Source organism: Epinephelus lanceolatus, chromosome 1 (genome assembly GCF_041903045.1).
Source record: "Epinephelus lanceolatus isolate andai-2023 chromosome 1, ASM4190304v1, whole genome shotgun sequence".
Lineage (NCBI taxonomy): Eukaryota > Metazoa > Chordata > Actinopteri > Perciformes > Serranidae > Epinephelus > Epinephelus lanceolatus.
Window position 1 is genome coordinate 31188694 of NC_135734.1, and position 12207 is coordinate 31200900.

General features: G+C 42.7%; 1 protein-coding gene across 1 annotated transcript in view; it reads right to left on the reverse strand.

The window, feature by feature from the left end:
• LOC117250658 (uncharacterized) overlaps positions 1 to 12207 on the reverse strand; it is a 49667-nt gene that overhangs the window by 11546 nt on the left and 25914 nt on the right. Inside the window, exons 2-13 of the mRNA XM_078166097.1 lie at positions 11523 to 11698; positions 11187 to 11311; positions 10920 to 10984; positions 10612 to 10814; positions 10286 to 10451; positions 10099 to 10174; positions 8791 to 8922; positions 7741 to 7917; positions 6022 to 6153; positions 1077 to 1156; positions 771 to 847; positions 420 to 491 (exon numbers count right to left, since the gene is read on the reverse strand). Coding sequence (XP_078022223.1) covers positions 420 to 491; positions 771 to 847; positions 1077 to 1156; positions 6022 to 6153; positions 7741 to 7917; positions 8791 to 8922; positions 10099 to 10174; positions 10286 to 10451; positions 10612 to 10814; positions 10920 to 10984; positions 11187 to 11311; positions 11523 to 11698 — 1481 coding nt within the window. The remainder of the gene's footprint in view (positions 1 to 419; positions 492 to 770; positions 848 to 1076; positions 1157 to 6021; positions 6154 to 7740; positions 7918 to 8790; positions 8923 to 10098; positions 10175 to 10285; positions 10452 to 10611; positions 10815 to 10919; positions 10985 to 11186; positions 11312 to 11522; positions 11699 to 12207) is intronic.

Sequence of the window (12207 nt, forward strand, 5' to 3'; positions counted from 1 at the left end):
GTGAGTAGTATTTGTAGGCAATGTGGGTGGTGCATTTGATGTGACCTCTGTTTTTGTGGTGGGATTGATTGTTGTTGTGGAATGTTTACTTCTGGTAGTCTCTGTGTTGCCATTTGTGGTGAGAGTTGAGGCTGAGGAAGGTAATTCAGTACTTGATGTGGGTTTTACTGTCGAAGGAGATGTAGGTTGTTGCGTTGTCGATGAGGACATCATTTTCGTAGATGTTTCCTGGCTAGTCATTGAGAGATGAGTTGTGCTGGTTGTTGCCGGTGTTGTTTCAGTTTCGTGTTTAGTTGGTGTCTGAGTGGAGTGAGTAGTATTTGTAGGCAATGTGGGTGGTGCACTTGATGAGACCTCTGTTATTGTGGTTGGATTGATTGTTGTTGTGGAATGTTTAGTTCTGGTAGTCTCTGTGTTGCCATTTGTGGTGAGAGTTGAGGCTGAGGAAGGTAATTCAGTACTTGATGTGGGTTTTATTGTCGTAGGAGATGTAGGTTGTTGCGTTGTCGATGAGGACATCATTGTCGTAGATGTTTCCTGGCTAGTCATTGAGAGATGAGTTGTGCTGGTTGTTGCCGGTGTTGTTTCAGTTTCGTGTTTAGTTGATGTCTGAGTGGAGTGAGTAGTATTTGTAGGCAATGTGGGTGGTGCACTTGATGAGACGTCTGTTATTGTGGTGGGATTGATTGTTGTTGTGGAATGTTTAGTTCTGGTAGTCTCTGTGTTGCCATTTGTGGTGAGAGTTGAGGCTGAGGAAGGTAATTCAGTACTTGTGGGGTTTATTGTCGTAGGAGATGTAGGTTGTTGCGTTGTCGATGAGGACATCATTGTTGTAGATGTTTCCTGGCTAGTCATTGAGAGATGAGTTTTGCTGGTTGTTGCCGGTGTTGTTTCAGTTTCGTGTTTAGTTGATGTCTGAGTGGAGTGAGTAGTATTTGTAGGCAATGTGGGTGGTGCACTTGATGAGACCTCTGTTATTGTGGTGGGATTGATTGTTGTTGTGGAATGTTTAGTTCTGGTAGTCTCTGTGTCGCCGTTTGTGGCGAGAGTTGAGGCTGAGGAAGGTAATTCAGTACTTGATGTGGGTTTTACTGTCGTAGGAGATGTAGGTTGTTGCGTTGTCGATGAGGACATCATTGTCGTAGATGTTTCCTGGCTAATCATTGAGAGATGAGTTGTGCTGGTTGTTGCCGGTGTTGTTTCAGTTTTGTGTTTAGTTGATGTCTGAGTGGAGTGAGTAGTATTTGTAGGCAATGTGGGTGGTGCACTTGATGAGACCTCTGTTATTGTGGTGGGATTGATTGTTGTTGTGGAATGTTTAGTTCTGGTAGTCTTTGTGTTGCCATTTGTGGTGAGAGTTGAGGCTGAGGAAGGTAATTCAGTACTTGTGGGTTTTATTGTCGTGGGAGATGTAGGTTGTTGCGTTGTCGATGAGGACATCATTGTCGTAGATGTTTCCTGGCTAGTCATGGAGAGATGAGTTGTGCTGGTTGTTGTCGGTGTTGTTTCAGTTTCGTGTTTAGTTGATGTCTGAGTGGAGTGAGCAGTATTTGGAGGCGGTGTGGGTGGTGCACTTGATGAAACCTCTGTTTCTGTGGTGGGATTGATTGTTGTTGTGGAATGTTTAGTTCTGGTAGTCTCTGTGTTGCCATTTGTAGTGAGAGTTGAGGCTGAGGAAGGTAATTCAGTACTTGATGTGGGTTTTACTGTCGTAGGAGATGTAGGTTGTTGCGTTGTCGATGAGGACATCATTGTCGTAGATGTTTCCTGGCTAGTCATTGAGAGATGAGTTGTGCTGGTTGTTGCCGGTGTTGTTTCAGTTTCATGTTTAGTTGATGTCTGAGTGGAGTGAGTAGTATTTGTAGGCAATGTGGGTGGTGCATTTGATGTGACCTCTGTTTTTGTGGTGGGATTGATTGTTGTTGTGGAATGTTTAGTTCTGGTAGTCTCTGTGTTGCCATTTGTGGTGAGAGTTGAGGTTGAGGAAGGTAATTCAGTACTTGATGTGGGTTTTATTGTCGTAGGAGATGTAGGTTGTTGCGTTGCCGATGAGGACACCATTGTCGTAGATGTTTCCTGGCTAGTCATTGAGAGATGAGTTGTGTTGGTTGTTGCCGGTGTTGTTTCAGTTTCGTGTTTAGTTGATGTCAGAGTGGAGTGAGTAGTATTTGTAGGCAATGTGGGTGGTGCATTTGATGTGACCTCTGTTTTTGTGGTGGGATTGATTGTTGTTGTGGAATGTTTACTTCTGGTAGTCTCTGTGTTGCCATTTGTGGTGAGAGTTGAGGCTGAGGAAGGTAATTCAGTACTTGATGTGGGTTTTACTGTCGAAGGAGATGTAGGTTGTTGCGTTGTCGATGAGGACATCATTGTCGTAGATGTTTCCTGGCTAGTCATTGAGAGATGAGTTGTGCTGGTTGTTGCCGGTGTTGTTTCAGTTTCGTGTTTAGTTGATGTCTGAGTGGAGTGAGTAGTATTTGTAGGCAATGTGGGTGGTGCACTTGATGAGACCTCTGTTATTGTGGTGGGATTGATTGTTGTTGTGGAATGTTTAGTTCTGGTAGTCTCTGTGTTGCCATTTGTAGTGAGAGTTGAGGCTGAGGACGGTAATTCAGTACTTAATGTGGGTTTTACTGTCGTAGGAGATGTAGGTTGTTGCGTTGTCGATGAGGACATCATTGTCGTAGATGTTTCCTGGCTAGTCATTGAGAGATGAGTTGTGCTGGTTGTTGCCGGTGTTGTTTCAGTTTCGTGTTTAGTTGATGTCTGAGTGGAGTGAGCACTATTTGTAGGCAGTGTGGGTGGTGCACTTGATGAGACCTCTGTTTTTGTGGTGGGATTGATTGTTGTTGTGGAATGTTTACTTCTGGTAGTCTCTGTGTTGCCATTTGTGGTGAGAGTTGAGGCTGCGGAAGGTAATTCAGTACTTGTGGGTTTTATTGTCGTCGGAGATGTAGGTTGTTGCGTTGTCGATGAGGACATCATTGTCATAGATGTTTCCTGGCTAGTCATTGAGAGATGAGTTGTGCTGGTTGTTGCCGGTGTTGTTTCAGTTTCGTGTTTAGTTGATGTCTGAGTGGAGTGAGTAATATTTGTAGGCAATGTGGGTGGTGCACTTGATGAAACCTCTGTTTCTGTGGTGGGATTGATTGTTGTTGTGGAATGTTTAGTTCTGGTAGTCTCTGTGTTGCCATTTGTGGTGAGCGTTGAGGCTGAGGAAGGTAATTCAGTACTTGTGGGGTTTATTGTCGTAGGAGATGTAGGTTGTTGCGTTGTCGATGAGGACATCATTGTCGTAGATGTTTCCTGGCTAGTCATTGAGAGATGAATTGTGCTGGTTGTTGCTGGTGTTGTTTCAGTTTCGTGTTTAGTTGATGTCTGAGTGGAGTGAGTGGTATTTGTAGGCAGTGTGGGTGGTGCACTTGATGAGACCTCTGTTTTTGTGGTGGGATTGATTGTTGTTGTGGAATGTTTAGTTCTGGTAGTCTCTGTGTTGGCATTTGTGGTGACAGTTGAGGCTGAGGAAGGTAATTCAGTACTTGATGTGGTTTTTTTTGTCGTAGGAGATGTAGGTTGTTGCGTTGTCGATGAGGACATCATTGTCGTAGATGTTTCCTGGCTAGTCATTGAGAGATGAGTTGTGCTGGTTGTTGCCGGTGTTGTTTCAGTTTCGTGTTTAGTTGGTGTCTGAGTGGAGTGAGTAGTATTTGTAGGCAATGTGGGTGGTGCACTTGATGAGACCTCTGTTATTGTGGTGGGATTGATTGTTGTTGTGGAATGTTTAGTTCTGGTAGTCATTGTGTTGCCGTTTGTGGTGAGAGTTGAGGCTGAGGAAGGTAATTCAGTACTTGTGGGTTTTATTGTCGTAGGAGATGTAGGTTGTTGCGTTGTCGATGAGGACATCATTGTCGTAGATGTTTCCTGGCTAGTCATGGAGAGATGATTTGTGCTGGTTGTTGCCGGTGTTGTTTCATTTTCGTGTTTAGTTGATGTCTGAGTGGAGTGAGCAGTATTTGGAGGCGATGTGGGTGGTGCACTTGATGAAACCTCTGTTTTTGTGGTGGGATTGATTGTTGTTCTGGAATGTTTACTTCTGGTAGTCTCTGTGTTGCCATTTGTGGTGAGAGTTGAGGCTGTGGAAGGTAATTCAGTACTTTTGGGTTTTATTGTCGTCGGAGATGTAGGTTGTTGCGTTGTCGATGAGGACATCATTGTCATAGATGTTTCCTGGCTAGTCATTGAGAGATGAGTTGTGCTGGTTGTTGCCGGTGTTGTTTCAGTTTCGTGTTTAGTTGATGTCTGAGTCGAGTGAGTAATATTTGTAGGCAATGTGGGTGGTGCACTTGATGAAACCTCTGTTTCTGTGGTGGGATTGATTGTTGTTGTGGAATGTTTAGTTCTGGTAGTCTCTGTGTTGCCATTTGTGGTGAGCGTTGAGGCTGAGGAAGGTAATTCAGTACTTGATGTGGTTTTTTTTGTCGTAGGAGATGTAGGTTGTTGCGTTGTCGATGAGGACATCATTGTCGTAGATGTTTCCTGGCTAGTCATTGAGAGATGAGTTGTGCTGGTTGTTGCCGGTGTTGTTTCAGTTTCGTGTTTAGTTGGTGTCTGAGTGGAGTGAGTAGTATTTGTAGGCAATGTGGGTGGTGCACTTGATGAGACCTGTGTTATTGTGGTGGGATTGATTGTTGTTGTGGAATGTTTAGTTCTGGTAGTCTCTGTGTTGCCATTTGTGGTGAGAGTTGAGGCTGAGGAAGGTAATTCAGTACTTGATGTGGGTTTTATTGTCGTAGGAGATGTAGGTTGTTGCGTTGTCGATGAGGACATCATTGTCGTAGATGTTTCCTGGCTAGTCATTGAGAGATGAGTTGTGCTGGTTGTTGCCGGTGTTGTTTCAGTTCCGTGTTTAGTTGGTGTCTGAGTGGAGTGAGTAGTATTTGTAGGCAATGTGGGTGGTGCACTTGATGAGACCTCTGTTACTGTGGTGGGATTGATTGTTGTTGTGGAATGTTTAGTTCTGGTAGTCTCTGTGTTGCCATTTGTGGTGAGAGTTGAGGCTGAGGAAGGTAATTCAGTACTTGATGTGGGTTTTATTGTCGTAGAAGATGTAGGTTGTTGCGTTGTCGATGAGGACATCATTGTTGTAGATGTTTCCTGGCTAGTCATTGAGAGATGAGTTGTGCTGGTTGTTGCCGGTGTTGTTTCAGTTTCGTGTTTAGTTGATGTCTGAGTGGAGTGAGTAGTATTTGTAGGCAATGTGGGTGGTGCACTTGATGAGACCTCTGTTATTGTGGTGGGATTGATTGTTGTTGTGGAATGTTTAGTTCTGGTAGTCTCTGTGTTGCCATTTGTAGTGAGAGTTGAGGCTGAGGACGGTAATTCAGTACTTAATGTGGGTTTTACTGTCGTAGGAGATGTAGGTTGTTGCGTTGTCGATGAGGACATCATTGTCGTAGATGTTTCCTGGCTAGTCATTGAGAGATGAGTTGTGCTGGTTGTTGCCGGTGTTGTTTCAGTTTCGTGTTTAGTTGATGTCTGAGTGGAGTGAGCACTATTTGTAGGCAGTGTGGGTGGTGCACTTGATGAGACCTCTGTTTTTGTGGTGGGATTGATTGTTGTTGTGGAATGTTTACTTCTGGTAGTCTCTGTGTTGCCATTTGTGGTGAGAGTTGAGGCTGAGGAAGGTAATTCAGTACTTGATGTGGGTTTTATTGTCGTAGGAGATGTAGGTTGTTGCGTTGTCAATGAGGACATCATTGTCGTAGATGTTTCCTGGCTAGTCATTGAGAGATGAGTTGTGCTGGTTGTTGCCGGTGTTGTTTCAGTTTCGTGTTTAGTTGGTGTCTGAGTGGAGTGAGTAGTATTTGTAGGCAGTGTGGGTGGTGCACTTGATGAAACCTCTGTTTCTGTGGTGGGATTGATTGTTGTTGTGGAATGTTTAGTTCTGGTAGTCTCTGTATTGCCATTTGTGGTGAGAGTTGAGACTGAGGAAGGTAATTCAGTACTTGATGTGGGTTTTACTGTCGTAGGAGATGTAGGTTGTTGCGTTGTCGATGAGGACATCATTGTCGTAGATGTTTCCTGGCTAGTCATTGAGAGATGAGTTGTGTTGGTTGTTGCCGGTGTTGTTTCAGTTTCGTGTTTAGTTGATGTCTGAGTGGAGTGAGTAGTATTTGTAGGCAATGTGGGTGGTGCACTTGATGAGACTTCTGTTTTTGTGGTGGGATTGATTGTTGTTGTGGAATGTTTAGTTCTGGTAGTCTCTGTGTTGCCATTTGTGGTGAGAGTTGAGGCTGAGGAAGGTAATTCAGTACTTGATGTGGGTTTTATTGTCGTCGGAGATGTAGGTTGTTGCGTTGTCAATGAGGACATCATTGTCGTAGATGTTTCCTGGCTAGTCATTGAGAGATGAGTTGTGCTGGTTGTTGCCGGTGTTGTTTCAGTTTCATGTTTAGTTGATGTCTGAGTGGAGTGAGTAGTATTTGTAGGCAATGTGGGTGGTGCACTTGATGAGACCTCTGTTTTTGTGGTGGCATTGATTGTTGTTGTGGAATGTTTAGTTCTGGTAGTCTCTGTGTTGCCGTTTGTGGTGAGAGGTGAGGCTGCGGAAGGTAATTCAGTACTTGTGGGTTTTATTGTCGTCGGAGATGTAGGTTGTTGCGTTGTCGATGAGGACATCATTGTCGTAGATGTTTCCTGGCTAGTTATTGAGAGATGAGTTGTGCTGGTTGTTGCCGGTGTTGTTTCAGTTTCGTGTTTAGTTGATGTCTGAGTGGAGTGAGTAGTATTTGTAGGCAATGTGGGTGGTGCACTTGATGTGACCTCTATTTTTGTGGTGGGATTGATTGTTGTTGTGGAATGTTTGGTTCTGGTAGTCTCTGTGTTGCCGTTTGTGGTGAGAGTTGAGGCTGCGGAAGCTAATTCATTAGTTGTGGGTTTTATTGTCGTAGGAGATGTAGGTTGTTGCGTTGTCGATGAGGACATCATTGTCGTAGATGTTTCCTGGCTAGTCATTGAGAGATGAGTTGTGCTGGTTGTTGCCGGTGTTGTTTCAGTTTCGTGTTTAGTTGATGTCTGAGTGGAGTGAGTAGTATTTGTAGGCAATGTGGGTGGTGCACTTGATGAGACCTCTGTTTTTGTGGTGGCATTGATTGTTGTTGTGGAATGTTTAGTTCTGGTAGTCTCTGTGTTGCCGTTTGTGGTGAGAGGTGAGGCTGCGGAAGGTAATTCAGTACTTGTGGGTTTTATTGTCGTCGGAGATGTAGGTTGTTGCGTTGTCGATGAGGACATCATTGTCGTAGATGTTTCCTGGCTAGTCATTGAGAGATGAGTTGTGCTGGTTGTTGCCGGTGTTGTTTCAGTTTCGTGTTTAGTTGATGTCTGAGTGGAGTGAGTAGTATTTGTAGGCAATGTGGGTGGTGCACTTGATGTGACCTCTATTTTTGTGGTGGGAGTAATTGTTGTTGTGGAATGTTTAGTTCTGGTAGTCTTTGTGTTGCCGTTTGTGGTGAGAGTTGAGGGTGCGGAAGCTAATTCATTAGTTGTGGGTTTTATTGTCGTAGGAGATGTAGGTTGTTGCGTTGTCGATGAGGACATCATTGTCGTAGATGTTTCCTGGCTAGTCATTGAGAGATGAGTTGTGCTGGTTGTTGCCGGTGTTGTTTCAGTTTCGTGTTTAGTTGGTGTCTGAGTGGATTGAGTAGTATTTGTAGGCAATGTGGGTGGTGCACTTGATGAGACCTCTGTTATTGTGGTTGGATTGATTGTTGTTGTGGAATGTTTAGTTCTGGTAGTCTCTGTGTTGCCATTTGTGGTGAGAGTTGAGGCTGAGGAAGGTAATTCAGTACTTGATGTGGGTTTTATTGTCGTAGGAGATGTAGGTTGTTGCGTTGTCGATGAGGACATCATTGTCGTAGATGTTTCCTGGCTAGTCATTGAGAGATGAGTTGTGCTGGTTGTTGCCGGTGTTGTTTCAGTTTCGTATTTAGTTGATGTCTGAGTGGAGTGAGTAGTATTTGTAGGCAATGTGGGTGGTGCACTTGATGAGACCTCTGTTATTGTGGTGGGATTGATTGTTGTTGTGGAATGTTTAGTTCTGGTAGTCTCTGTGTTGCCATTTGTGGTGAGAGTTGAGGCTGAGGAAGGTAATTCAGTACTTGATGTGGGTTTTATTGTCGTAGGTGATGTAGGTTGTTGCGTTGTCGATGAGGACATCATTGTCGTAGATGTTTCCTGGCTAGTCATTGAGAGATGAGTTGTGCTGGTTGTTGCCGGTGTTGTTTCAGTTTCATGTTTAGTTGATGTCTGAGTGGAGTGAGTAGTATTTGTAGGCAATGTGGGTGGTGCATTTGATGTGACCTCTGTTTTTGTGGTGGGATTGATTGTTGTTGTGGAATGTTTACTTCTGGTAGTCTCTGTGTTGCCATTTGTGGTGAGAGTTGAGGCTGAGGAAGGTAATTCAGTACTTGATGTGGGTTTTACTGTCGTAGGAGATGTAGGTTGTTGCGTTGTCGATGAGGACATCATTGTCGTAGATGTTTCCTGGCTAGTCATTGAGAGATGAGTTGTGCTGGTTGTTGCTGGTGTTGTTTCAGTTTCGTGTTTAGTTGGTGTCTGAGTGGAGTGAGTAGTATTTGTAGGCAATGTGGGTGGTGCACTTGATGAAACCTCTGTTTCTGTGGTGGGATTGATTGTTGTTGTGGAATGTTTAGTTCTGGTAGTCTCTGTGTTGCCATTTGTGGTGAGAGTTGAGGCTGAGGAAGGTAATTCAGTACTTGATGTGGGTTTTACTGTCGTAGGAGATGTAGGTTGTTGCGTTGTCGATGAGGACATCATTGTCGTAGATGTTTCCTGGCTAGTCGTTGAGAGATGAGTTGTGCTGGTTGTTGCCGGTGTTGTTTCAGTTTTGTGTTTAGTTGATGTCTGAGTGGAGTGAGTAGTATTTGTAGGCAATGTGGGTGGTGCACTTGATGAGACCTCTGTTATTGTGGTGGGATTGATTGTTGTTGTGGAATGTTTAGTTCTGGTAGTCTCTGTGTTGCCGTTTGTGGTGAGAGTTGAGGCTGAGGAAGGTAATTCAGTACTTGTGGGGTTTATTGTCGTAGGAGATGTAGGTTGTTGCGTTGTCGATGAGGACATCATTGTCGTAGATGTTTCCTGGCTAGTCATGGAGAGATGAGTTGTGCTGGTTGTTGCCGGTGTTGTTTCAGTTTCGTGTTTAGTTGATGTCTGAGTGGAGTGAGAAATATTTGTAGGCAATGTGGGTGGTGCACTTGATGAGACCTCTGTTTTTTTGGTGGGATTGATTGTTGTTGTGGAATGTTTACTTCTGGTAGTCTCTGTGTTGCCATTTGTGGTGAGAGTTGAGGCTGAGGAAGGTAATTCAGTACTTGATGTGGGTTTTATTGTCGTAGGAGATGTAGGTTGTTGCGTTGTCGATGAGGACATCATTGTCGTAGATGTTTCCTGGCTAGTCATTGAGAGATGAGTTGTGCTGGTTGTTGCCGGTGTTGTTTCAGTTTCGTGTTTAGTTGATGTCTGAGTGGAGTGAGTAGTATTTGTAGGCAATGTGGGTGGTGCACTTGATGAGACCTCTGTTTTTGTGGTGGGATTGATTGTTGTTGTGGAATGTTTAGTTCTGGTAGTCTCTGTGTTGCCGTTTGTGGCGAGAGTTGAGGCTGAGGAAGGTAATTCAGTGTTTGTGGGTTTTATTGTCGTAGGAAATGTAGGTTGTTGCGTTGTCGACGAGGACCTCATTGTTGTAGATGTTTCCTGGCTAGTCATTGAGAGATGAGTTTTGCTGGTTGTTGTCGTTGTTGTTTCAGTTTCGTGTTTAGTTGATGTCTGAGTGGAGTGAGTAGTGTTTGTAGGCAATGTGGGTGGTGTATTTGATGTGACCTCTGTTTTTGTGGTGGAATTGATTGTTGTTGTGGAATGTTTACTTTTGGTAGTTTCTGTGTTGCCATTTGTGGTGAGCGTTGAGGCTGAGGAAGGAAATTCAGTTTTTGTTGTGGTATTCATCGTAGTAGGAGATGTAGGTTGTTGCGTTGTTGCTGAGGATGTAATTTTTGTAGATATTTCCTGGCTAGTCAATGGGACCTGAGTTGTGCTTGGAGCAGGACGGAAGAATTCACATCGTGTGCCAAAAAACTGCCCGCGGCTTGAGTTGAAGCACCTGGATTGAAGGACCACAAGAAGAAAGTTAGTTAAATTACCATGACTAGCAAAATCATAAGATAAATTTAAGCTCCTTGCAAATAAACTAAAAACAAATGTGTTCGCTTACAGACAGGTTGGCCCTTTCTCGATGTTGTTTTGACATTCTCCATGTTGATGACAGTAATCAGGGTTTGTTTTGCAGGGTCCAGCACACTGCCATTGACCATTAATTATTTCAGCTGTGTAATTAGCGAACTGAGAGCAATTTATAAAAGGTGCAAGTTCTTGGATATCTAGTTGATAGAAAAAATAAAGAAACACATTCATATTTATTACTTTGCACAAGTACCACAATACAAATATAGATACGTTGACATACATATATTGAATAAAGAAACATAGACTGTCCAAAACAGTAACAAGTCAAATCCACATGGTAGAGCTGACATTTACCTTTAATCTCAGGTTTCTGGAAGGTGAGTCCATTTAACAGCACGGTTGAATTATTAAAGGCCTGAGAAATCTTCTTGAGGTTACTTGTATTATTCAAGATATCAGTCAACACCCCATCAAGCTTAGTGTTCACAAACTGGATTTGTGTTTCATTGTTTGGATAAATGTACTCTGCCTGGCTCTCTGCAACAACACTTCCTGGTCTGCAGTAGAAAAATAAAAAGATATTACCAAAAGAAAACAGCTTGTACTTGATTAAAAAGAGTTATTTAAATAATGTCATCATTAAAATTCAATGGAAAACCTACGATAAGTTGATGACTTTAACTTTTTTGAAGGTTTGTGGATCTGCTTCTCTGCACAGGGCTTCAAGCTACAACACATAAGAAATGTTATTATAACAATGTCATAACAATAAATACAGTTTTGGGAATTAACATAAAAAAGTATCTGTTCAAAGTGTGAGTTATTGTAATTATTGCCCAGTAAAAAGTAATAAGGTATAAGACTTGAGTAAACACCAATAAATATTATATACTAATCATTGTCATGCAACATGAAAAAAACATATTTACCTCCTTTTCTAATGTGTTGATGAAGTCTAATGACTGAGGTGAGTTTAGATTGTTAAAGGCCACCTGAAAAGTAACGTTGATTTTGAAAGTAATGTTTGCTTTGTGATTTGGTATTGCTCCCATATCTGCAAGAAATGATGACATTACAAAAACATTATAGACATTGCAATAAAAGTAACATTTTACATTAAACACTGAAGTAGAAAATATCAATGCCAAAATCAAACACGACAACAACAAGATATTCCAAAAACTTTTTAAATTATCTCTGCATTCAATTTTACTTCAGTTGACAGAATATTTTGAAGAACTGTTATTGTATATGAAGAACCTCACCAACATGAGCAGGGGTATCATTCGTTCCAAAAGAGCACGTGTCTCCAGTGATAAAACCAAAACAGTCGCACTGACATTCTCCAACTGTTGAGTTGAATTTGCAGATACCCCCGATACAGTCTCTTTTACAGTCCTCACACTGAGGAGTTGTAGACGATGTCACACTGACAGTAGAACTTAAAAAGGGAAGAATGGAAGTTGTTAAATGACTGACTGATGTTGATTTGGGTGTACCAGAGATTTTCACTGATGTCAGAGATTTAGTTGTTACTATAGATGTAATCATCGTAGGAGATGAGAAAGTTCCTGTTTCTCCTTTTGTGGTTTGGGTTGAGGCTGAGGAATGTGATTCAGTTGTTGCTGTGGATGTTATTGTCGTAGGAGATGTGGAATGTTGCTCTGTTGATGAGGACATCATTGTTGTAGATGTTTCATGGGTAGTCAGTGGGAGCTGAGTTGTGCTGGTAGTATTTGGTGTTGTTTGACTTTTGTGTTCAGGTGCTGTTTGAGTGAAATGAGTAGTTACTGGAGACAATATAGATGGGGAACTGGGTGAGACCTCTGTACTTGTGGTGGGATTGATTGCTGTTGTGGGATGATTAGTCTTGGTAGTTCCTGTTTCTCCTTTTGTGGTTTGGGTTGAGGTTGAGGAATGTGACTCAGTTGTTGCTGTTGATGTTACTGT